Below are 25,547 nucleotides of genomic sequence, written 5' to 3' on the forward strand. Positions count from 1 at the left end.
GCTCCCGGTGCATGGAGCCTGCTTCTCCCTCTGCCTGTGTCTCTGCCTCTCTCTCTCTTTGTGACTATCATAAATAAATAAAAATTAAAAAAAAATTAAGAGCAGATGTTAATTCATCTTGAAACAAATAATGATTTGCTTAAACAAAAAAGGAAAAATGGGTTCAAAACATGTATTCAATATAAGTGCCTAAGTTTTAAAAAATAGTAGGGAAATTGGGGAGAATATCCTTGGAATTAGTCTTCCATGCTGTGAATAGCGATCATATCATCATAAAGTCTATTTGAAAGCATAGAGTAAGTTGGATTAATGCCAGTAATAACCTTACCATCTACACATCCCTGTTTTGCAAAAGTTGAGCAGAGAGCAGGCTGATGAGCAACAGAGACAACATCATAAGGAAATGTCAGGAAGTTAAGCCTCCTAGCCCAGACCTGTTCAAATTCAGTCTCCAGACTGTTCATCAAGACATTCTCAGTTCTCATTTTACTAAAGTCTTAAGTAAACTAATTGAAATAGCTAAGAAAGTCTCATAATAGAGCAGTTCTTCCTGCAATAATAAAAAGATGTCCCTATTCTTTCCTAATAGACATAGCACTCACAGGTGTTTCTGGGCCCTTGGCATTCTCACGCCTGGGGCTTTCCTCTGTGTCTGGCAATAGTGACTAAGAAGAGGCAATAGTGACCACAGGTATGAGCCTATAGGCGATGCAATTATTCCAACATACTTCCACTTGACCTCAACACACTTCACAGAGGCCACCAAAGGGCCACTGCTGTAATCATTCTTGGTCACTACCAATTTGGACTGGATTTGATTCAGTGACTTAGAGGTTAAAGGTTCCATATTCAATTACCAGGCCCCCCAGCTTCCTCAATTAATCAAAGGCTGACATAATAGGTCTATTACAACTCTTAAAAGAGATCAAATCAATATAATCACTCTATAACTATAAAAATTTTTAATAAATATTCTTTATTTAAATATAAAAACCAATACTCAGTGGCACTTATATGAATTTGGTTAGAATGTATTTCATGTAGAATTTCATTATGGGAAATTTGAACATAAACAAAATAACAATCAGATTATACCTTTAATTTCTATAGTGGCCTTCTCTGGGGGAAACCCAAACATTTTTACATTTATTATACCACTTATTCTGCAACCATGATTTGGTGTCTAGTAATTTGTGGGAGGATTTATATGGTCAAGGGAGTACCATGAAAAATTGTAACAATTATGGTGACACAGCTGTACTGCTAACTAAAAGGGGGGGGGCTTATCTCATTGTATCAGGAAGTCCTAATGGAGTCAAAGAGAAGGTGGAATCTGAAAGATCATAAAAGAAGCAACAGTGAGGTTGCAAATCACAAGCAGCAAGTGACTGCGAACATCTGAAGCAATAAAATGCTTCGGATGCTGAAGTGACAGCCATATAAACCCAGATGAAACTACTGGAAAAGTCAAAAGCCAGCTAATCCAATCTGAACTTTTAGTGACACTATCAACATGTATAAAGTCATTTGAAGAGTTCAAAGTTTAACCGTACGTCTGAAATTCAAGGATAAAGTCAAAGCAGAGAATACATTTCTCTTCATCTCCATGTCAAAATAAGAAACCACCCTCTACCTGACAAGTGAGGATTATTTATATAACAATTTATATTAAGAAATAGTACTAGTTCTTTGTGTTACAACTGTAAAAGAAAGTTCTGGTTGTCTTACTCATTAATGAGTTAGACTTCTAAGAGATTGTGGAATTTCTTACTTTGGTGTTTTATTTTGTCACCTTTCTTCCCTTTTTAGTATGTTCCCATTGATCTTATCTTTTTCATTTTTTACATTAGCTGTCAGGCACCACCTTGGGCTGGTCACCAGGATGCCAGAACCCTTGTCAGAAGAGTGTTCCTTTGAATTCAACCCCTTGGGTGCTAAAACCTTCTCAGTCACTTTACTGCCCTTCATCCTTGCAATTGTCATCTTTCTGATTGACATCTTGGAAAATTGAAGAACAATTCCTTTACTAATACATAATATCTCGAATTACTTGCAGGTTGCTCCCTCCTGACAACCTTTGGGGTGTTTATTAATGCACTGAAAATATGCTGTCTGCACTATTGCAGTCTTGCTAGAGATGTGACAAGCTGGTTAGACCATGCCAAGAAAAAAAATGGTGGTTGCTACAGTGAGCTCCATGTGGAAGACACAAAATATTTCTTCACCCTTCTTCCTCTCTTCATTTTCCAGCTCCTCTACAAAATATGCATTATGCAGGTAAGGAAGGGTAATTAGCACTAACCCAAGAATAATAAAATGATCGTATGTAAACATTACAAGTAAATATTTATTTTCAGCCCATCAGACTCTCCTCACTGCCTAACTTTGTCAGGCAGTCATCCTATAAATGTTTCTCATCACCATAGGCTTTAATTTCAAAAGACAAGTAAGGTCAGGCTGAGGCATACCTGAGGAGCACCCAGTATGTTGTTTCTCTCGTAAAACTGGAAATGTCTTTCAGAAGATGTGGACGATATTTCAGAGTGCATAGTCACAAGACATAAGAGCAATACACGAAAATACAAGATCTATGGGCAATTACCCAACCTTTTTTCAGCCAAAGATTGGCCTTCCTCCTTCATTAAGCCTTTAAAAATTAGTACTAACATGTAACTAACTTGACTGATTTAAGTACCACCTCCACTGTATTCTTAAGTATATGTACTAATGAGCAAGTGATTTTTTTTTCCCCACCCACCTTTAGTTCCTTGGTGAATCAGTGCCTGTGCTATGGAGAAATTAGAGGGAAAATAGCAAGTCCAAAGTACTTTTCATAAATAAATGTGATTTCAAAAAAAACAACTTTAATATGATAATTGTCAAAGACAAACTTATGAAGAAATATAAGTGATTATAAAGTCTTTGAAGAAATTCAGGACCATATTTGCTGCTAAGCCACAACTTTGAATTTAGAAGGCTAATGAGTAAGTTATATCCATAAATCTTAGAGCAGTAGAGCTGAAAAGAAATTTAGAGATTAACTTACTCAACTACTTCATTTGTTGAAGAGGAAACTGAGACTCGGAAAAATTAAGTGATTCTGGAAGGGATAGCTAAGTCACATAGTTAATATTAGTGAAAGGAAAAACAAATCCACCTGCTGACTCTGAGGACAAAGCTTGCTCTAATAGACCAGGGGTCAGCAAATTACTGTCTGCAGGCCAAATCCAGCTCACTGCTTTTTTTTTCTTCATTCCCTGCAAGATAAGAAGGTTTTTATATTTTTATATGCTTGAGAAAATCAAAAGAAAAAATATTTTATGACATGAAAATTACAACAAATTCAAAATTCAGGAACAATAAATAGAGTTTTATTGGAGCATAGCCATTCTTGTTTATTTGTCATACTAGGTCTCCTAATGCATGAAAACAATAGGACTGAGTATTTGCAATAGAATCAGTATGTGGAAACATTTTTTATCTAGAACTTTGCAAAAAAGTTTGCCAAGAACCTTTGCTATAAACACTGCATGAAAGCTAAGTTAATTTAGCAAATTCAACTTCCCTCCTGACTCCACATTAGGAGCCAGCACAAAAACACAAAAATATAACCCATATATATGATCTTTAATATCATAAAAAATATTAAAAAGCAAAATTAATAGTAAGTACAAAATTACTAAGTGGTCCATAGCCAGCCTCAAACCTTCTGTGCAAATAGCTGATTCTTTATCTTCGTAATGCAGTGACACTTGCTATTTCTTTTGACTAAATTTGAGCTTCTTCTGCAAATTGTCATAATTTTTTAATTTGACATAAATTACCATAAATATCAATAAACCAGTTTTTAACTCCCTCACCAAATCTAGATGCCCAGTTATTGCAAAGAACAAAACTACTATTTTTTGATCACCTATATGTATCATAGCTCAGAAAAGATGACTTTACAGCATCCAATTTAATCCCCATAGCAAGCTTACAAAGGCTGATATTATGATCCTAAATCCAAGGCTCAGAAACATTAAATAACTTCTAACTTGCTTGCAGTCACCCCACTAACATATGGCATTCCGACTCAGTGCTGGTATCAATACCCACACTTTCCTATTACCCAAAATGCCTCTCTTTCAGCTGCATTAAAAATTCCTGAGAAACACCTACTGGTTCCAAAATTATTCACAGTAATGTTATGCCAGAAAATCCAAACAGAAGAAGAAGAAGAAGAAGAAGAAGAAGAAGAAGAAGAAGAAGAAGAAGAAGAAGAAGAAGAAGGAGGAGAAGAAGAAGTTTAGAATGTACTTCTCAAGGGAGGCAGAGAAAACTTCCAATGGGACAAGCTGAAATTAGATTTTTCCCTTCAGATGAAATAATCACCAGCATAAAAGCGATCAAAGTATCAAGAATAAAACATCCTTGAATTCCATATTTTAAATTTAGTAGCTATTATTGACCTTCAGTTCCGAGGCATACATTTAAAATATGTTGATATTAAGGCTGATGATGTTGCCATTTGACATTACTGGCCACTCAAAGGTGAAAATGAATCTCTATTGACAGCAATTATTTCTGAATACTCAGAGGCTTGTATGAAATAAAAGTATTTAAAATTTTAAAAGGGGATGATTTCAGAACTTGAGGCAGAAGCAGAAATGATTTCAAGCTTTCAAGACACTGGAGCCTTTTCTTAGATTAGGCAATATATTAATATTGCTTCACTAAAGATTAATAGTACATTCACCACATTATTAAGTTAACAGGTTTCTGTGTCTGTGATTCATGCCGATAATAACTTTATTCCTATTAACAATAATTCTCATTTGAAATCAGTAACAGAAACTTCCAAATTATGCTGGGAGCTTTTCAGTCTTAGAGCAGATCTGCTGCCAGCACTTAAAAAAAAAATCATTCATTTTCCTCTGATTGAGGGATACGTGCTTAATAATTTTATTGAAGGAGGGCAGAACTAGCTAATGTCCCCTTCAGTCTTGCCGTCTGCACCCAACCAAAGCAGTCCTTGTTTATAATTCTAAAGGTCAAATGAAAGCTTGGAAGGTGAATTATCACCAGGACAGATTTTATATAGATAGAAAGAATGTCTGTGAAAATGTGGTCCATTTCTGGTTTTAGGTAGTTAACATAGCTAACATAGCTAACATAGTAGGAGGCTCATTTCGTAAGTGGTGGGCTTGTTAACAGCTGTACTCGAGACTCTAACTCTTCTTATACTCTCTCAAATTGTACAATTGATAACAGGAGTCAGTGAAAAGTTTCAAACAGGAAGTTATCTATTTGAGGTGGGCTGTGCTCCCAATATGGTGGGAAGGCAGAAATCCTAATGCAGTGCATGCACAGCTAGAAAAAATGGTTGGAGAATCCATTCCTTATGGACAAGACTCAGGGGGACCTCCTCTCCAAGCCACTTAGCAGCCTTGTGTTCCACTGGGAATTAAGGACATACTAAGCACTGTGAGTGACAATGATGAGTGATTGCAACCAAGTTCACAAACCAGAAAAGTGACGAGATGCCCTCCTTCCTGTGACACCGTCTTTTTAACAAGAGGTTTGGAATACTTGGAAAGGCTCCAAGTTAAGGTTATGCTTTTACTTAGGACTAGGGATTTTTAAAAATGAAGAAATTCTGATACTACTACTCTGAGGGTTTGGGATGGGGTACAGGTTTTCTTTGTTTTGGTTTTTTGGTTTTGGGGGGGATTTTGTGTGTTTATTTTTCATTTCTTATCTCTTAGTTTATTATGCAAGCCTTTTTCATGCAGCTTCCTTTGTGGTCCGCAAGTGCCACACACTTAGTTTAAAACAGGAGTGTAGGGATCCCTGGGTGGTGCAGCAGTTTGGCGCCTGCCTTCGGCCCAGGACGCGATCCTGGAGACCCGGGATGGAATCCCACGTCAAGCTCCCGGTGCATGGAGCCTGCTTCTCCCTCTGCCTGTGTCTCTGCCTCTCTCTCTCTCTCTCTCTCTCTGTGTGTGTGACTATCATAAATAAAAAAAAAATTAAAAAAAATAAAACAGGAGTGTAAACACAAGTATGTTTTGTTTCTCGTTTTTTTGTGTTACTTGGCTCATTTTAGAAGTGAAGCCAATCCAAGAAGGCAATAAAGACAGCCTGTGACAAGTGCTGTGTTTCTAGACTGGGCCTCTCTTCTTTGTAACAATCATTCCTATCTATTTTGCCACCAAACTAGATGCTTTACAAAGGATTTTTTTCTAGCCTCCATTTTTTTTCATCAGTGTAAAAACAAACATCCATAATACTTTGTACTGTCTTTTATTTTATTGTTTGAGGGAAAAGTCTGTTTCATTATAAGCAATGTTACATTTTTTTAGTAAGTTATTTGATTTCTTATGTGTCATCCTAAGCACAAAATTAGGGCCAGGCCACCTTTACTTTCCATAGGAAAATTAAGAAGTTAGACTGAGTGACAAAAGATTCTCCATAAAGGATCAAAGGATCAGTAATATTGTCAATAGACTAACAGAGCTCATATTGCCCTTTGTCAGCTCATAATTGGGACATTGAAGAGCTGGGGAACATCCTGCTCATCTGTCACAGAGAACGTACAAAGGGCAAGAAGGCATCTGCAGCAGGACGCTTTCTCCAGAGTTAAACTACTATCTTAATGCCTGGCTGCTTTCTCCCTCAAATACAGATTCCTTCAGGATATTATGTGCAGACCATGAATTCCAACCTGAATTTGGATGGATTTCTTCTGCCAGTTGCAGTAATGAATGTCATCAGCATCCTACCACTATTAATTCTGGCTCCTTGTATGGAGTATTTCAGCACCTGCCTCTTTCCCTTGAAGAGAAATGGATCATTTTTGTTGGCATGCATTAGTAAGTACAACTCAGCATCTCAAGCGAATTGTTTGTAACTTAAAAAAAAAAAAAAAAACTCTGCTAAGATCTAAGCTAGCTATATGTTCTGGAGTAGAGACCCATTTTGGCAAATTGAGAAGAGGGTGAATTTAAGAAGAATAACAGCCAGCTCCTCAAGTCTCTATGCAGACATCAGCAGCCCATTTTCTTCCCATCCTTTTATGCTTCCTCAGAGGACACAGCTAATTTAAAGACCCAGTGAAACTTCCAGTACTACCAAATGGCCTATCTTCCCTCAAGGGAGGCAGTCCTTACTCCTGAGTCAATGCTGAATATGTTCTTAAAAAGTAACACAGGAAAAAAAAATAAAAAATAAAAAAAATAAAAAAAGTAACACAGGTTAACGAACCCATAAAATGCCTGGCTGTACTTGGGAGGCTTTAACTTCTGAGCCAGTAGCAAAATTTACTAAAAATTATTAGTATGATTCAGAGTTTCTACATAATACTTATTCATAAAGTAAGGTACATAGCAAAAATTTCAAACATTTTTCCCAATTTTATTCATCTTCCAGCTTAATTATCATATAAGATTTTGAAAATTTAAGGTGTAAGATGTGATGATTTGATACATTGTATATATTGCAAAGTGTTTACCACAATAAGGTTAGTTAACACCTCCTCTACCTCACATAACTGCTGCTTTCTTGTTGTTATGGTGAGAACACGGAAGCTCTACTCTCATTTTTGAAAGGGGAAAACATTAGGTCATCTTACTCAGAACACAAGCAGTAGACCGTAAAATAAAATTTCTCCCATTTCAGTGGGAGAGAAGGAGCTGAAGCCCATTCTGATCACACTCGCCTCTTCCTGGCCGAGCTCCCTCAGGCACCACCAGGGAACAGGGGACAAGTGCTGGTATAGCAAAAACCAGGTTCAACCTAAGAATCAGAGCTCTGGGCCTCAACCTCTGATCTGCCACTGAGCTGTTGCTGGGTGACCTGGAAAAGTCACCTAACCTTTCTGTCTTCTACTTCGCTTATTTTATTTACTGAGGGGCATATCTTAGATACATTTGTGGTCCCTCTGTTCTGAAAGACTTTCAGAATCACTCCAGATGACTTCAGTGCCTGGAGCATAGACCGGACACATAGTGAAAGCTCTATAAATGTTTACTATTGAGGCACAACCTGGGTGACTCAGTGGTTGAGTGTCTACCTTTGGCTCAGGTCATGATCCTGAGGTCCTGGGATGGAGCCCTGAGTCAGGCTCCCCGCCTGTGTCTCTGCCTCTCTCTCTGTGTCTCTCATGAATAAATAAATAAATAATCTTTAAAAAATTAACTAGTATTGAGCTATCATGTGTAGGGAACAGGTCTAGCTGGTGGGCATAAACAGAAAGCAAAAAGGAATTTGAAACGTTTAAGAAATATCATGTAATGGTAACTTAATGTCTTATGGTCTACTTGAGAAGTAATTCCATTGAAATAGTCAGGGTCAGGCATCTAGAAAATTTTCTTCTCTTGGTTAACCCATTCTTATTCTTAATTCTTTCCTTTTAGAGATCTGTGGAGACCATGTAGCCTTTTAGTAACCTGTTATTATATATTTTTGGCTGTTTCTCTGTTTGTAGAAGTTACTTTTAAGGAACATACTTCTTGTTATTTACCAAAGCCATCAACCAGATTACCTCAGATCACATCACAGGATAGGTTTGTTTTTGGAAAGAATCCAAAATGACTACACTTACCTCGGTGTACATTGCCATCTCCAAGTATAGAGGACCTTAGCAAATAACCTTTGTTGATATAGTTCTTAAGCCACTAACTTCAACATTATTTATTGTAAGAGATTTAGGCAAACCATAAATCTTACTAAGCTTTGAGAATCCTTAAATCTTAAAAAAGTACTTTTTGGTCTGCCACTGTAGAAATTCTAAAACCAGTATTTAGTGAATGCCCAACACTATTTCAAGATATAAACAAAAAGCAAGACATTGTACATGCCCTCAACAAGTACACTAGTTTTTAAGAGATTGATTTTATTTATTTATTTATTTATTTATTTATTTATTTATTTATTTATTTATTTAATGAGAGAGAGCAAGCACATGCAGGAAGGGGCAGAGAGAGAGGGAGAGAATCTCATGCAGGCTCCATGCTGAGTGTGGAGCCTGATGCAGGGTTCAATCTCATGACCCTAAAATTATGACTTGAGTTGAAACCAAGAGTGAAGGCTTACCCAAGTGAGCCACCCAGGAGCCCTCAGCAAGTACACTATTAAAACAGAGTGAATGTGGGAAAGAAAGGGGGTAATTTATATTGCAAAATGGCAAAGACTTCAACAGTCGTGTACAGTATACTGGAAATCCAGTCTGGGCTCCCAAATTATGCTTAATTACTAATTTTTTTAATTGGGCCATTTTAGGAAAATATGCTATACAACATGGCTGAAAGAACTACATTAGAAGCCATTCCTGAGAATAAGATATCTTAAATTCATTTTAAATATGAGTTACTTTCTCTTGGACAGTTCTTCACTCTTACATATTTAAAATCATTTCTATTCTTTAAAAGGGGTATGTTTTTTATGGATGGAGGGAAGTTAGGCAGAGTTACCTAACATATCTCATATATATGAACTAAATATTCCCCTTCAAGTTTGGTAACAGACTTGTTGGAGAGGAAAAAGAAAAAACTAGACTCATTAAAAGAAAAAAAAAAAAAGCTATGTTCCTCTGAGTACAGAATACTGAATTCAGTTGTTTCTAAGCCAGACTCCATTCATTTGTTCATTTACATACTTGTTCATTTATTTGCATAATATTTTGCTATGGGAATATAAAAAAAAGTGTGATGATATGCATCTTTTAAAACTAGATGTTTGCTTCAGTTCTCCATATTCTGCTTATGATTATGGAAGATTAACAAGTTTTATCAGGACATACAAGCACAAACAGGGTAGTTTTTTTGGTAGTAATTTACATAAGTGAATTAGTCCAATATTAAAATTTCCTTTTATGAGTTCCTAATTTGAACCTACGCACCTTCTTATCCTATTTAGCTTCATGATAAACCATCATTTAATAGATCAAAGGTCTCAAGAGAGACTAAGTGCCATTTGAATTCAAGTCATCTCATTCTAAGGCCATTGTATTATTATTATTATTATTATTATTATTATTATTATTATTTTACATACCAGTTATAAATAATTGTTAAGTTATAGCAGGTAAATAATTTATCATTGTTAATTGGAACCCTTACTATTTCTTGTTTTTTAAGATTTTATTTATTTATTTGAGACAGAGAGAGAGAGAGAGAGAGCGAGCACGCACTGAAGGAGGAGAAGCAGACTCCTCCCTGAGCAGAGAGCTCAATGTGAGGCCTAATGCTGGGCTCAGTTCCAGGACCCCGGGATCATGACCTGAGCCAAAGGCAGATGCTTAATAACTGAGACACCCAGGCACCTCCTTGCTATTTCTAATTAAGTCTATGAAATGAAGGGAAAAAAATCCTTTCATCACCACAAGGGACAGTTACATTTGGACCTCCCCCCCCACACACACACACTCTCTCTTCCACATTCGTCTATTTCCCTCCCAGAAACTGTCATGTTTCAGGAGGCAGATGATGCAGACAGTGTAGATGCCTAGTGTTTGACATGGATAATCCCAGCCCAGGCCAAAAGTGAGGGTTGGTCAAACTACAAATTTAACAAAGGGAAAAATAAACTTACTTCTTCTATCTAGCTCATAAACAATGCAACGAAAGAAGGGTTTCTGATTCAAGATATGACAGTCTTGCATTTATCGCCTAAAGAAATCAAAAAGTATATCACAGTACCAACTATAAAATATCTCCAAACCCCCCAGAACTGTGGAAGGCCAAAGCTTGATATACTCAGACTTTTATAAAGACTATTTTCCTAACATTACATGTGAACAGATTTATCTGTTTAAAAGTCAACCTTAATTCACCTAAAATCTAAAATCAGTGATATTGTGATTTATTCTCTGTCATAATTGGACATACTTCATTTTAGCCTTTTTCAGTTCAAAAATGTTTACATTATGAGTATTTCCTTTCCTTAGTGTTAATTAAAATCCTGCAGTATGTGGTATTTAGTGGTTTAGTGCTGACATACACAAGTATTAATCTGACTAAAATTAGCCTAATTAAGATTGTTATTAAGTCTTACATAAAGCAGAAGTGTATAACACAGTAGGTAGCAATTATCTTGGCTTTTAAATAACATTTAAATTGAAATGTGGATGAAGTACTTTCAAATATCTCACAGACCTTCCTCTTTAAAATAAAAACTTGAAAATTCACATTTTAACCCCATGTCCTTTATGATAAAGGGACAGCCAAGGTGTTGGTCACTTTTTACGAAACCAGTAACTATACTTGTTCTAAAAATTGACAGTGATAAAAGGTTCCTTTTTGAGAGAGCCTGGGTGGCTCAGTCGGTTAAGCAGCCAACTCTTGGTTTGGCTCAGGTCGTGAGCTTATGGAACAGGAGACTGAGCCCTGCCTGGGGCTCCACCCTCAGCATGGAGTCTACTTGAAGATTCTTTCCCTCTGCCCCTACTCCACTTGTGCATGTGCAAGTGTCCTCTCTCTCTCCTGAATAAATAAATAAATCTTTTTTAAAAAGGTTCCTTTTTTGATTTGAACCAAAGTGCTTGATAAACTAAAAATTGAGTCAGGGGTCCAATTACCTTCATTGCACATAGGATTATTTTAGCAAAACCACTCTTTTATTACTACAGTTTTAGAATTGATGCTTCCCCCCCCAAAGGATCACAGTGCATGCCCATTGAAAATACCCAATGAAGAAACTGTAAATACTAGTAAAAAAAAAAAGTAATGTGTAAATATCTCTCCTGAATCATTAATTCACTCAATTGTTGATTTGTTTCATTAAAGCATATCAATGTTCTCAAGTTCTTATTTTTAAGGTGGACATCAACAACAGATTAAACTTGAGGTAAAGTAGGCTATCTAGAACACCAACCGAAACAATAATTGATGTCTTATAGATACATTTGTGAATCTGATCTCTATGTAAATGTGTTACCTGCTCCATATTTAAAAATTAAAACACCAACTAAAGCTGACTATCCTGAAATGAGTTCCAGTGGTCTAAAGAGATACAAAAGATAGAATATGAATACCTCAATTCAAATATAGGAACACACTACTAATAGGAACAATAAAAGCAAAAAATATGCCATTCTTGTAGTGGGTAAGTAATATCTTCTGCAAGGTAGCAGATACATATGACAATAAAATCATAGCTGTCTCTGTGAGAGTGGTTTATGGACACCCATATACTCTTACATGAGCAAATTTTCTATTCTGGGAATTGGCCAAAATCATGGATCATGGCTCACTAGAATTTCATACTCACAGTTATGTTATGTATCAGAAACTCATATATCAGAATACCCATTAAAAAATACCATAGTTTTCTCAGTCAGTAAATTTAACCAATAACTGAAGAATCTTAACATATCTATTTTTTAGTATTAGATTTTGTTTCAATATGAAATGGCAATATTTGAATAAATTCTGACTTTTCTTTATTTCATTGTGGTCCAATTTAGAAAATTATGACATGGCAGGGTAATAGAATAAACTATAAGAGCTTCAAGACTCTTATGGACTTGTCTACAACTACACAGCTGATATTAAAACATACATTATTTATCTGAATATAGTATCTCCTGTGGAACCATGTGCTTTATCTTGTAAATACAGATCTGCTGGAAGTTTAAAATGTGTACATTCTGATAAACTACACTCTGCTTTAGACGAGTTATGATCTCATAGAAGTTAAGAATAAAAATGGAATGGATTAAATTTAGGTTGGAATCAAACTTTGTTTTGAATTTTAAGAAAGTCATTTTTCACTAGCATCAGAGTGCAGTAGCAAATAAAAAGCAAATGTAGTTATCTAGATCCTTCAGGTAAAAATATGCTTTGCCCTAAAATATCTGGGTAAATGAGTTAAATATTTGCGCTTCACTTGAAATTGTCTAGAGAACCGTCTTTCATTGGATTTTGCTAGATTAGGTCTCATAGTGCTTTCTTCGAGAGTAGTACTTCTCAAAGTTTAATGTGTACAGGAATCTCTGAGGCTTATTGTTTAAATGCAGATCTGATTCATTCCTTCTAGGCTGGAGCTTGAGATTCTGCAGGGCTAGCAAGCTCCCAGGTGATACCTATGCTGCTGGATAGGGATTACAGTTGAGTATCCAGGACAAAGAGGCCATGAGACTGCTCTGTCATGTTTCATGCTTGTGTTCAGGCAGCAGGAGCCCAGAAAAACTGCCACAATTTCTCATGAGGTCAGAGCTAAAATTCAGGAGTAGGCAATAAAAGCTGATGGCTAAACCAGGGCCAAATCTGGCCCACCATTTGTTTTTACACTGCCAGCAAACTAAGAATTATTTTCACAGATGAACATTTGATCCGATGATAAGAAACAATAACTTTAAATACCAATAAACTGAAATTCCATCACCTCCCCAAAAGAATCATTATTTTGAATTTCATCAATCAAAAATTTGTGGAACATTCTATCTCTTGTTGCATAAATTACCTTCATATCTTCAAAATTTTGCCCTTTGTCCCACAAAATCTAAAATGTTTATTATTGGGCTTTAACAGAAAAAAATAGCAAATATCTTGTCTAAGCTTTTGCCTCTAATGCTACAAACTTTTCTGAATAAAAGATAACCTTGTTTAAATAGTACAAAGTGATAACCAAACAAAGGGGGATGAAGAGGTGGAGGTGATGTTTTTTTTTATCTAGATTACCCTAAATTAGTTAGGATGAAGGGCATGATAGAAGATTCTCATAGACTTCAAATTCTAAAACGAGACAGTTTGAGCACTTTCTTTACAGTTCATATGATTATCATGGACAAAATAGTTTGTGCAATTTGTACAACTTAATTTTTTTTAAGATTTTATTTATTCATGAAAGACACAGAGAGAGGCAAAGACATAGGCAGAGGGAGAAGCAGGTTCCCTGCAGGAAGCCCAACGCGGGACTTGATCCCAGGACCCTCTGGATCATGCCCTGAGCCAAAGAGAGATGCTTAACCACTGAACTACCCAGGTGCCCCAGTACAACTTAATTTTTATATAATGCCTGAACACACCTGTATCAGTTTTCTCAGGCTGCCATAACTAAATACCACAGACTAGGTGGCTTAAACAACAGAATTTTTTTGGTCACCATTCTGGACAATAAAAGCCCAAGATCAAGGTGTAGGAAGACTAGGTTTTTCCTAAGGCTTTTCTTCTTGGCTTGCAGGTGGCCATCTTCTCACTATGTCTTCACATGGCCTTTCCTCTGTGCATGCACAGACATGGTGTCTTTTCCTCTTCTTCTAAAGACACTGGTCCTATTGGTTTAGAGCCCTACCCTTATGGCTTCATTTAACCTTAATTACCTCTCTAAAACCCTTGCCTTCAAATAGTGATGTTGGGGGTTAGAACTTCAATATATGTATTTTTAAAGGAACATAACTCAGTCCATAGCAACACCAAATATATGTATAAATCCATCTCTGAAATTGGGTGACATATTATAATGGATTGGCAGGATATTTTTTTCCTTTCTCAGCGATACATAAAAATGTATTTCTTCTTATAGTTGAATTCATCTTAGATTCAGGAAACATGTTAGGTTAGCAAACAAATAATTCTGAAAAATTCTGAAATTGTTTTCAAATTTTAAGTGTTATTTGTCTAAGTGAATACTGCTAAGTAATATGATTACTAAAATATTTTTATTTAGATCAGTGATAAGTTTTACATATATACACAAATACTATATTTATAAAGTAGATTATTTGTTATGTATAATATTTATTACAGATTATAAAATATAATTATATTTATTTAAAATATAGTATATAATATATAATAATTTATAACTTTTTGTGTGTGATAAGAAAGAACACAAGGTCTATCCTCTTAGTAAATTTCAAGTACACAATATTATTAACTATAGTCACTATGCTGTATGGTAGGTCTCCAGGACTTATTCATCTAGTATAACTGAAACTTCATACCCTTTGACTAACACTTCCCCATTTCTTACTCATCCTAGTCCCTGGCAACTCCATTCTATTCTCTGATTCTATGAGCTTGATTACTTGATATTCCATATGTAAGTGTTATCATGTAGTATTTGTCCTTCTGTGTCTGGCTTATTCTACTTACCATAATGTTTTCCAGCTTCATTCATATTATCACAAATGGCAGGATTTCTTTCTTTTTTAAGACCGAATAATATTCCATTGTATGTATATACCACCTTTTTTTTATTCATTCTTTATTCATTTGTCCATTCATCGACATTTAGTTTGCACCCATGTCTTGACTATTGTGAATAATGCTGCATTGAATATGGAAACACAGATATCTCAAGATCCTGATTTCGATTCCTTTGGATGCATACCCAGATTTGAGATTGCCAGATTACCTGGTAGCTCCTTATTTGATTTTTTTTTAGAATATCTGTACTGTTTTCCATTGTGGCTACACCAATTTATACATCCCCACCAATAGTGTGTATTAGAGTTCTTTCTCCACACCCCTACCAACACTTGTTATCTCTTGTTTTTCATAATAACCATCTTGACTGGTATAAGGTGATAGCTCATTGTGGTTTTGATTTGTTTTTGCCTGATGATTACTGATGCTGAGTACTTTTTCATATACCTGTTGACTATTTCCATGTATTCTTTGGAGAAGTGTCTATTCAGTTCCTTTGCCCATTTTCTACCAGATTTCTTGACACTGAGTTTTAGAAGTTCTCTATCTATTTTGACTATTACCTCTGTATCAGATACATGGTTTGCAAATACTTTCACTATTTTATAGTTTTCCTTTTTATTTTGTTTGCTATGCCAAACCTTTTTATTTTGTTGCAGTCCCACTTGTCTATTTTTGCTATTTTTTTTTTTTGCCTTGTACTTTTGATGTCATATCCAAGAAATCATCACCAAGACCATTGCTTTTCCATGTTTTCTTCTAGGAGTTTTACAGTTACAGGCCATATGCTTAAGTTTTCAATCCATTTTCAGTTAATTTTTTGTACATATAAGAGTTCAATTCCATTTTTTTTGCATGTGAATATCCAGTTTTCCCAATTTGAGACTGTCCTGTCCCCATTGTGTATTTCTGGCACCTTTGTCGAAGATTATTTGACCGTATATGCATGGGTTTATTTCTGGGCTCTCTATTCTGTTCCATTGGTCTATATGCCTGTTTTTACACCACTACCATACTGTTTTTGTTATTGTACATTTGTAATATTTTTCAAAATCAAGAAGTGTGATGCCTCCAGTGTTGTTCTTGCTTAAAACTGCTTTCGCTATTTGGGATCTTTTGTGTTTCCACATGAATTTTAGAATTGTTGACTTCAATATCTGTAAAAAAGATGTCACTGGGATTTTAATAGAGATTGAATTGAACCTGTAGATCACTTTGAGTAATATGGATATCTTAACAATATTAATTCTTCTAATCCATGAACATATGATGTCTATTTATACCTAATTTAATTTTTTGATCCATGTTTTAGAGTTTTCAGTTTACAAGTCTTTTGTCATCTTGGTTAAATTCATTCCAAAGTATCTTATTCTTCTTGTTGCTATTGTAAATGGGATCATTCTCTTAATTTCCTTTTTGAATAGTTCATTCTTGTGTATAGAAATACACGTGATTTTTCATGTTGATTTTGTATAATGAAACTTTACTGAATTTGTTGATTAGTTCTCACAATTTTTTGTATGTATTCCTTAGTATTTTCTGTGTCAGATCATGTCATCTGCAAACAAATTATTTACTTCTTCTTTCCTGCTCTGGACACCTTTTATTTCTTCTTTTTTCCTAATTGTTCTGGTTAGGACTTCCAATTGTATGCTGGATATCAATAGCAAGTGTGGGCCAGTAAAAAGTAGGGGAAAATATTTCAGAAGAACAAAGCAAAGACTCTAAGATGGGAAAAAATTTAAGGTCATCAAGAAAAACCAAAAAAATGTGTCTGAGAAATGGTCCAAAAAGGAGAAAGTAGCAAGCAATTAGAGTGAAATGATAAGCACAGGCAAGATCATAAAGGCCAATTTAAAGATTTGGGATTTCATCTTATCATATGGAAATCCATAGAAGAAATTTAGCAGAAGAGTAACATTGAATTTGCATTTATATAAGATCTCCCTGAGTCTTAGGTACTTAATAGGGTACAGGTGGATAAGAATGAAAAATGGAAGACACATAGTCTGGGTTAAAAATAATAATGACTTGGACTAGAATGATGACAGTAGCTATAAAGTGAAGCAGGTTAATTCACAATATATTGAAATAGAACCCGGAAAACTGAATAATATATTTGGAGATAGGAGGAAAGACAGAGGACCCTTGATTTCTGCCTTGAGCATGTGAAGGTACTGGAGGAGATGGGGAAGAGTGAAGAAGAAGTAGGGGAAAGATCAAAAGTTCTGTTTTGTGTAATCACTTCTTTGAAAACTTCCCTTAGAGATTACTTGTATTTCTGACCTCTTTCCATGGTTTTAGCTCTTTTTCTTGCCCCAAATGTAAATACGTTGAAAGACATTTCTAAATGTTCTCTTCACTCACTCCCCATCATTTTTTAATTTCACCTGACCTTAAATTTCCATTCCATGTAGTTGATTCATTAATCTTCATCTCTTGACTCAACCAGTATTCTGACCCATGATTCACATTTTCAAGTGTTTTCTGAGTACTTCTCTTTGAATTATCTCTTTGTGCCTCTACCTCAACTCAAAATCAAATTCATTTTCTCCCTATCATGGGTCTTACTGATATTATGGGTAGTACCATCTTTCCAGTCAGCTAGACTTACACTCAACATTAACATCTGCTTCCTCCTTGCTCTTGCTGTGGTTTTATCAGTGGAATCTATTGCATCTTATGTTTATATTCTCTGTTTCCTGGAAGTGGGAGCCCTGACTGTAACTTAAGCCCCCATTATACTATATCAAGATTTTTAACTTTCTATCTTCCTACCTCCACTACCTCTCCCATTCTATCAACCAGCACATAGCCTTAAGAGCAATCATCCTGAATGACAGTTCTAATCATTTCACTTGTGTCTCACATCTTCAGTGATTCCATTATCTTCAGAGCAATTTACAAATTCCTTAAAAATATATTAAATGCCTCTTATGATCTGACCTCAATCTATCTCATCCCCTGATTCCCAAATAACTTGTTTCTCACTATTCTGAAAATCTGTCTGAATCTTTCACAAGTCTGTTTTTGCTCATGCCAATGATACTACCTTCACCTCTCCATATGGACACTCTTCTTTTTTTAAAGCATAAAATTATTTTTCTCATCTCCCCAGATAGAAATAAGTTCTTCTTCTTAGATTCCCCAATAGAATATGAGTTGGCAATGACTGAGAACAGATATTTTTTAATCTTATATCTCCAACTATGCCTAACATACTGCCTTGCATACAGCAGGAAGAGAGTAAATAGTAAATTGAAATGACATATTAGCTCTTTTTGGTAAGTCTATAATGTGCCAAGTAATCTAAATAAATGCAAGTTTGTGATAAATGTGATCTTAAAAGTAGATAATATTGAAACTCAAATTTTTAAACGAGGTGTTTAAAGAACCAAAATCTCTACCCCACTATCTATGAGCCTTTATGGAAACTAATTTAAAATAATTAAAAACTCCTCCAATTTTCTGTTATTCAGAAATTTCTGTTATTCCTCCTTTTTTATACCATCTATTTCTTAGAGACCCAGTAAAGAGCAGACCTTACAGATGCATTTAAATACTGAGATATAATCAAAAAATTTACCTACCAGTTTCTCTATCAACCAAAACAAACACTAAGCTATTTAAACATTAGATTGATTTTTTTGAATTGAAAGCTTTGCCTTATCTGAAATTTTATGCAAGTTAGCAAAATGTGACTATCTCTAAATTTCAAGTAAATTCCATCAACCTCAAGTTTGCCTCTGTTTAAACGATGGGATTAAGTCCAGTATATATTAATGATAAATTGAGGAATGGAATGGTTACAGTGGATATAAACTATAAAAAAATCATAACAAAATCCCTACTCATTTTCAACCAAAATTTTTAGATAATTCCTTAAGAGTGAAAGGGGAGATGCCTGGGTGGCTCAGCGGTTGAACATCTGCCTTTGGCTCAGGGCGTGATCCCAGGGTCCCCAGGATCGAGTCCCACATCAGGCTCCCTGCAAGGAGCCTGCTTCTCCCTTTGCCTATGTCTCTGCTTTCTCTCTGTGTCTCTCATGAATAAATAAATAAAATCTTTAAAAAATTAAATTCAAAAAAGAGTAAAAGGAAAAGAAGAGCTAGACCAGTTTTTTCATAATTGCCTCCATTTATACTCTTTATCTGGTTAATTCACCTTTACTATTTTTTTCTAAACAAAAGTTTCTAGTCTTTAATTCTCTAATGGCTGCTTTACTTCTGCAAAGATTAGAGAAATGTCAGAAAACTGAAGACAGATTATGTCAAACCATTTTTAAATGATTAAAATCTTATGAAGAGACTTTATTTTAAATTTCTCTCAAATTATTTTTGACTAATATAATATCAAAAATAATATATCTTATCTGAGGACAAAATTCAAAACTATTGCTTTACTTTCAATAATTGCTCCCTATTGCTACCAGGAGCTGTTATAAAATACCAGTACAGTATCTTATTTAAATCTCATAGTGACCCTACAAGGTAAGCATCATTAACCCCACCATAGAGTTGAGGAAAGTGATCATGAGGCTAACCAACGTTCCAGAGGCCCTCTAAGCAGTAAGTCAGGAAATAAGGAGTAGGTGCAGCTGTTTCTGAGAGACTAGAGTAGAAGTACAGGAAAGTCATATAACACAGCTAGCTGGCATCTGGATATTTCCAAGGCAAAAAAATATTGAGGAAACGTCCCCTAGTATCAATGTGAAAGAAATGCTGTGGTCTATTACACTGATTTGGGACTTTTTCTTTCTTTCTTTCTTTCTTTCTTTCTTTCTTTCTTTCTTTCTTTCTTTCTTTTTCTTTGTCTGCATTATTTTCCTTCAGTCGCTGGAAATCTTTCTGCTGCATTGTCTGTGATGGTCGCTGGCTTCTTTGAAATACACAGAAAACACTTCCCTCCAGTGGAGCAGCCTCTTTCAGGCAAAGTCCTCACCGTTTCTTCCATGCCCTGTTTTCACCTGGTTCTTCAGTACATTTTACTTGGAGTGGCTGAAACACTGGTCAACCCAGCCTGTGAGTAACGATTTCACCACCTCATGTAAGAACACACTAAGTCTTTATACAGAACACATCACCTCAAGCGGTTGGCGACCTATTCACTCCCTGGAGATTTCCCACAATGCTTCAGAACAACCTATTAATCACTCTCATTTTTAAAAAATGCTTAATTTCTCTTCATTCCTCTGCCAGATGCAGAACAATTATTAATTCTACCTGAAAGTAGATGGAAGGAAAGATTTACGAACTTAAAAGCAGTAACTATTTGGTCAAATACACAAGGGGAGGAAAAAACTGCTAAAACATAGAAGACAAATCCAGTATACTCAGATAAAAACTCTCCTCTCTTTCTTCTTCCACCTCCCACCCTCTCACTCATACATAAATTCACATATATATAGTCCTTCCAAAATGACATTTATAATGTACTCTGAGAGTGTATAAACATGCAAATGAAATGAAAATTTGAGCCAATTTTCCAGATAACTCAATGTCTTTAAATTAAGTTACACTAAATTAAGTGTGATCACTGGTGTTTTATAAGATGGGTTCAAAATAACTTTATTAAATATCAAGGGTTTTCTGGATTATCTAGATAGCTGATATTAATTAAACTAGCCACTTTACAATTCATCAAGATAGTTCAGTGATTCTTGCTATACAACGGAGTGTGTGTGTGTGTGTGTGTGTATTTATTAGAGTAATCTATTGCATCTTATTTTTTACCTTCGTTATATTTCCCTGCAGTAAGAGGGATTATAACTGATTATAACTTATTATACTTCATCAAGATTGCTTTTTGGTTCCTATCTTCCTACCTCCACTATATCTCTCATGCTACCAACCAGCACATGATCTTTAGAGCAATCATCCAAAATGACAGTTCTGATCATTTCACTTGTCTAAAATCTTCAATTATTCTATTATTTTTCCAAATTCCTTAACTATATATATTTAGTAAAGATACATATATATGCACATATATATATATACATATATATGATACCAAAGCAATTCATTGAATAAGGTAAAAATAAAATCAATTAATAGAGTTTGTGTGGGATGTGATATCTGTCACCCCACTGATCCTCAGGGTTGATCTGGCTGATCAGGCTGACTAGACAGGTGTCCTCTTCCTCCCTCAATGCTTCATGTGTGTCTCTCCCAAAGCTGCACACTCAGTGGAAAAAGATGATTTTCCGCACAGAGGAGAAGCATTCTTCAGTCAAGGGTATGTGAGTAGCTGCGTGCCTATGCTAGCACCTCCAAACAAGCTCTCAGCATACATTCATAGGACAATGTAGGGTAGTCAAGCTTCCAATGCTCCAGACACATCTAAATGAGGTGCTGCATGTGGCAGTCTGACTTTCAAAAAGCGAGAAGAAGAAAAGAAAAGAAAAGAAAAGAAAGAAAAGAAAAGAAAAAAGAAAAGAAAAAGAAAGTTTATGGGACTATAATCATATATGTGTGTTAGACTTCTTTTTAAAAAGATTTATTTATTTAGTTTGGATGGGGTCAGGGGGCAGAGGGAGAGGAAGATAGAATATCAAGCAGACTCCCTGCTAAGTGTGGCACCCGACTTAAGGCTTGATCATGACCTGAGCTGAAATCAAGAGTCAGATGCTTAACTGACTGAGCCACTCAGGTGTCCTGTATTTGACTTCTTTTTATATTTTTAAATCCTTCCATTCAATACATATTATATAGGTAAATTGTTTTATGAGATTCTTTGATGTTGATGTCACTGTTTGATAATACAAGAAATACAAGAGAACTATAAAAGAACACCACTACACAAATGTTTGTGACTTCCCTGACATCGTTTCTAGAAAATTGTTGGAGGTAGCCAAAATTTTGTAGGTTAGAAATGAAGCATGGGAATGAATGCAGATGATTAGTGAATAAAGTCAGAAAATTCCCAGCAATCTTAACAATAGTGATTCAACGTACAAAAGTCAGAGAAGTACTTACAACCATAGACAATTAAAAAGGTATATCATGTAATATAAACCTCTTAGTCTACCCTTCCCTGATTTACCCATCAGGAAATTGACATCCAACTAAGTCAATTGTCTTATCTGCTATATAGGTCATGGGGTAGGGACCAGAAGATTGTTTTGATTTCCAGCTGTGACTCTTACTACATTTGTGACCTTAAGAATTCATGTAACATCTAAGCTTCATCTTTCTGATCTTTAAAATGGAAATAATTGAAATTCTCTATATCACAGCATGAGTGTAAGAATCAATGGGAATGGGGACTGCTCCATGAAAATTAAATGACAACATGTGAAAGGGTGTTTTGAACTGTAAATTCAACAATTACTCGAACCTCCCACCCACCCTCCCAAAAAAAGAATTACTCTTCTGGGAGGCAGTACAGCATACTGGTTAATATCTATGGTCTTAAAGTCAGACAAATCCAAGTTTAAACCCAGTTGTGCCTTGACTAAGTGTGTGACTCTACACAAATTATTCTGCATTTCTGAGCCTTTCTCATCACCTATAAAATGAGGAAGATTGTTGACAGGACTGTGAAGTACTTTATGTAGAAGAAAAAGTAGAGTACCTAGTATATAGATAGCACTGAATAATTATCAGCTATAATGTGTGCTGCTATTATTATTCTAATCTTTCACATGAATTAATAGGGGAAGACTCAGAATTCAAGCCCAGATGTCCTGCTCATACCTCTTTCTACCACACCTATCACCACCTGAACACTGGTGGTGTGAGTGAAATTGTGTCTTTCTCACGTGAGTCATCCTAAATCCCTTTTTTCTCCTTACTTCTCACATCCAATCCAAAAAGACTCAGTCTTTACTCTGCAATATAATATAAATCTGGCCATGTCTCACTATCTTCTTTGCTATTCACTTAGTCTACGTAGTCACCATTATCTCATCAATTCAATCAGAGCCTACTGACTCATCTCTCTGCTTCTTCTTCTGCCCCAGGAGTTCATTCTCTTCAAAACAGGCATCATGTTCTTTCCAAAAGAAGTCCTATCATTCCCCTGCTTCAAATTTCTCAATAGAATTTTGAAATTAATACCTTAAATGGTGAATAAGACTGCCCATGATTTGGCCTCTTGTACTGCTCCAACTACATTTTATAACATTATTCCTTCTGACTACTCCACTAGAAATTTGATGATCTTCATTCTGTGTTTCTAAAGTGTCAAACTTACTTTTGTCCCAAGGCCTTTGTGTTTATTCTTCTCTCTGCCTACAATTTCCTTTCCTCTATTTTCAAGTGTCTGGCTTCTTCTCAGCATCAAATTTTCTCAAAGATTATCTCTTCAGAGAGGCTGTCCAGGTGATCCTATCACTTTCACTCCATTACCCTGTTCCATTTTTTCTAATAGCACTTGTCAGGACCCACAATTATCTTATTTATATGTGTATGTTTACTGCCTGCCTCTCACCATGTGAATGTACAATCTTTAAGCAAAGATTCTTATCCTTATTGTCCATCCTTAAGTTATGAAGTTCTTTCTCCCTTAAAAGTGCATGTACAGGGAAAATTATTAATAAATATACTGAATAAGCAAATGAATTGATAAAATTTATAGCTATTTCTATGTGAGTATAATAAAAATATATCATTCAAATTACTGACAATGACCCACAGTGATGGCACTGAGCAAGAGGGTACAGTGGATTACTCCCAAATTTCAGGGATATTGTTTACTGTACTAAGTCATATCATATCTTAGAGATGATCTACAAGAAAAAAAATGGAAAACTTTTCAAATTATGTCTTAGTTATAGCAATGTATACCCCAGCTATCTGATAACCTGTGTTTGTTTTATTTATTCAAAAGATACTGTGTTGGTATCTACAATATGCTTGGTACTACTCTAGAACCTTAAGGCACATCAATTTAAAGAAAATTCTGCCATTATAGAACCTACATTCTACCAAAGGGAGAAAGGTAAATGATAAGTGTAATAAATAATTAAATTACAGAACATGTTGGGTGATGAGTACTCTAGAAAAAGAAAAGATAGGGCAGGACTGTATTGCCTAGCATAGGGGGCAGCAGGTTGCAGCATTAAAGGATGGATAGGATAGACCTCAATGAGATACTACTTAGGCAAAGCCTCAAAAAAGTTGAGGGAATCAACCACATGGATATCTGGAAAGAACATTACTGTTAGCAGGGGAGTTACTAAATGCAAAGATGGAAATATACCTGACAATGTAGTGTAAGAGGTCTTGTGCAGTTGGAGGAGAGTGAAGAAGAGAGAAACTAGTAAGAGATGAGTCAGAGTGGCCACTGTAAAGACTCTGACTTGGGCTCTGAGTGAAGCAGGAAAAGGAATGACATGCTATTACTTACTTACACTTTTTAAAAAATATTTCTGAAGATATTTAATCTGCCTTCTTCATTTCATGTTCCACACATACATAGAAAAGTAGCAGTTGGTTACCATCCTTACAAAATTCCAGCAAGCATCACTGTATAAAACTATAGGTTGTAATTGTGTACATGTAGACTCTAAAGAATTTCAAACATTTCCAGTCTTCCAGTTCTCCTTTCTGCTCCTCATCTCTTCCCACTCACACGTTGATCTTCCTTACCTTTCACTGTTGAACCAGTATTTGAAATATTTAGTCAGTATTTTCTCCTTTTCCAATGACTTCCATGCCTGATAACTACTTCCCTTGATCTGGAGGCAATTTCTGCGCTCTGTTTACCCCATGGTGTATTTTTCTAGGCTTCACAAATGAAGTCAAGTCCTACTTTATACAGCAAAAGGCCAGAAGAAAATTCTCCAAAGAGAACTGGTATAATCTTATTCTGAAAAGGATGTTACAGATTATTTTCAGTTACTTACACTTTTTTTATTAAAGATTTTATTTATTTATTTATTCACGAGAGACAGAGAGAGAGAGAGAGAGGCACAGAGACACAGGCAGAGGGAGAAGCAGACTCCATGCAGAGAGCCTGATGTGGGACTCAATCCTGGGTCTCCAGGATCATGCCCTAGGCTGAAGGCGGTGCTAAACTGCTGAGCCACCTGGGCTGCCCAGTTACTTACACTTTTAAAGAACCCTTCTCTCTGCTGTGGAGAATATACTACCCTGAGGAAAAGGACAGATTAAGAATATACTACAGTGAAGAAAATGATAGAAGATAGGTGAATTAAGGAAAGAAAAATGAGTGCTTCAGACCAGGATGGTATCAGTGTGGGTGGTGAGAATAATCCAAGCTTAGTTATATTTTGAGGAAGGAACAATAGGGTATGAGAAAAAGAGAAGAGTTAATGATGACATCAAGGTTTATGGCGTGAGCCTCTGGAAGGATGGAGTTGCCATCTTCAGAGAGACAAAAGACTACAGGTGGAAGAAGCTTTGGGGAAAAGATCATCAAGTTTAGTTTTGGACCTGAATAAGATGTCAG

General features: G+C 35.6%; 1 protein-coding gene across 2 annotated transcripts in view; it reads left to right on the forward strand.

Moving 5' to 3' along the window:
* SLC15A5 (solute carrier family 15 member 5) overlaps positions 1-25,547 on the forward strand; it is an 81,806-nt gene that overhangs the window by 25,389 nt on the left and 30,870 nt on the right. The window contains exons 4-6 of one of the 2 annotated variants that reach the window (XM_072797562.1): positions 2,057-2,277; positions 6,668-6,854; positions 19,964-20,152. In XM_072797562.1, the coding sequence (XP_072653663.1) occupies positions 2,057-2,277; positions 6,668-6,854; positions 19,964-20,152 (597 nt within the window). The remainder of the gene's footprint in view (positions 1-2,056; positions 2,278-6,667; positions 6,855-19,963; positions 20,153-25,547) is intronic. The other variant, XM_072797561.1, reaches the window with a different exon arrangement.

The sequence above is a fragment of the Canis lupus genome, chromosome 25, assembly GCF_048164855.1.
Source record: "Canis lupus baileyi chromosome 25, mCanLup2.hap1, whole genome shotgun sequence".
In the NCBI taxonomy this organism is placed as follows: domain Eukaryota; kingdom Metazoa; phylum Chordata; class Mammalia; order Carnivora; family Canidae; genus Canis; species Canis lupus.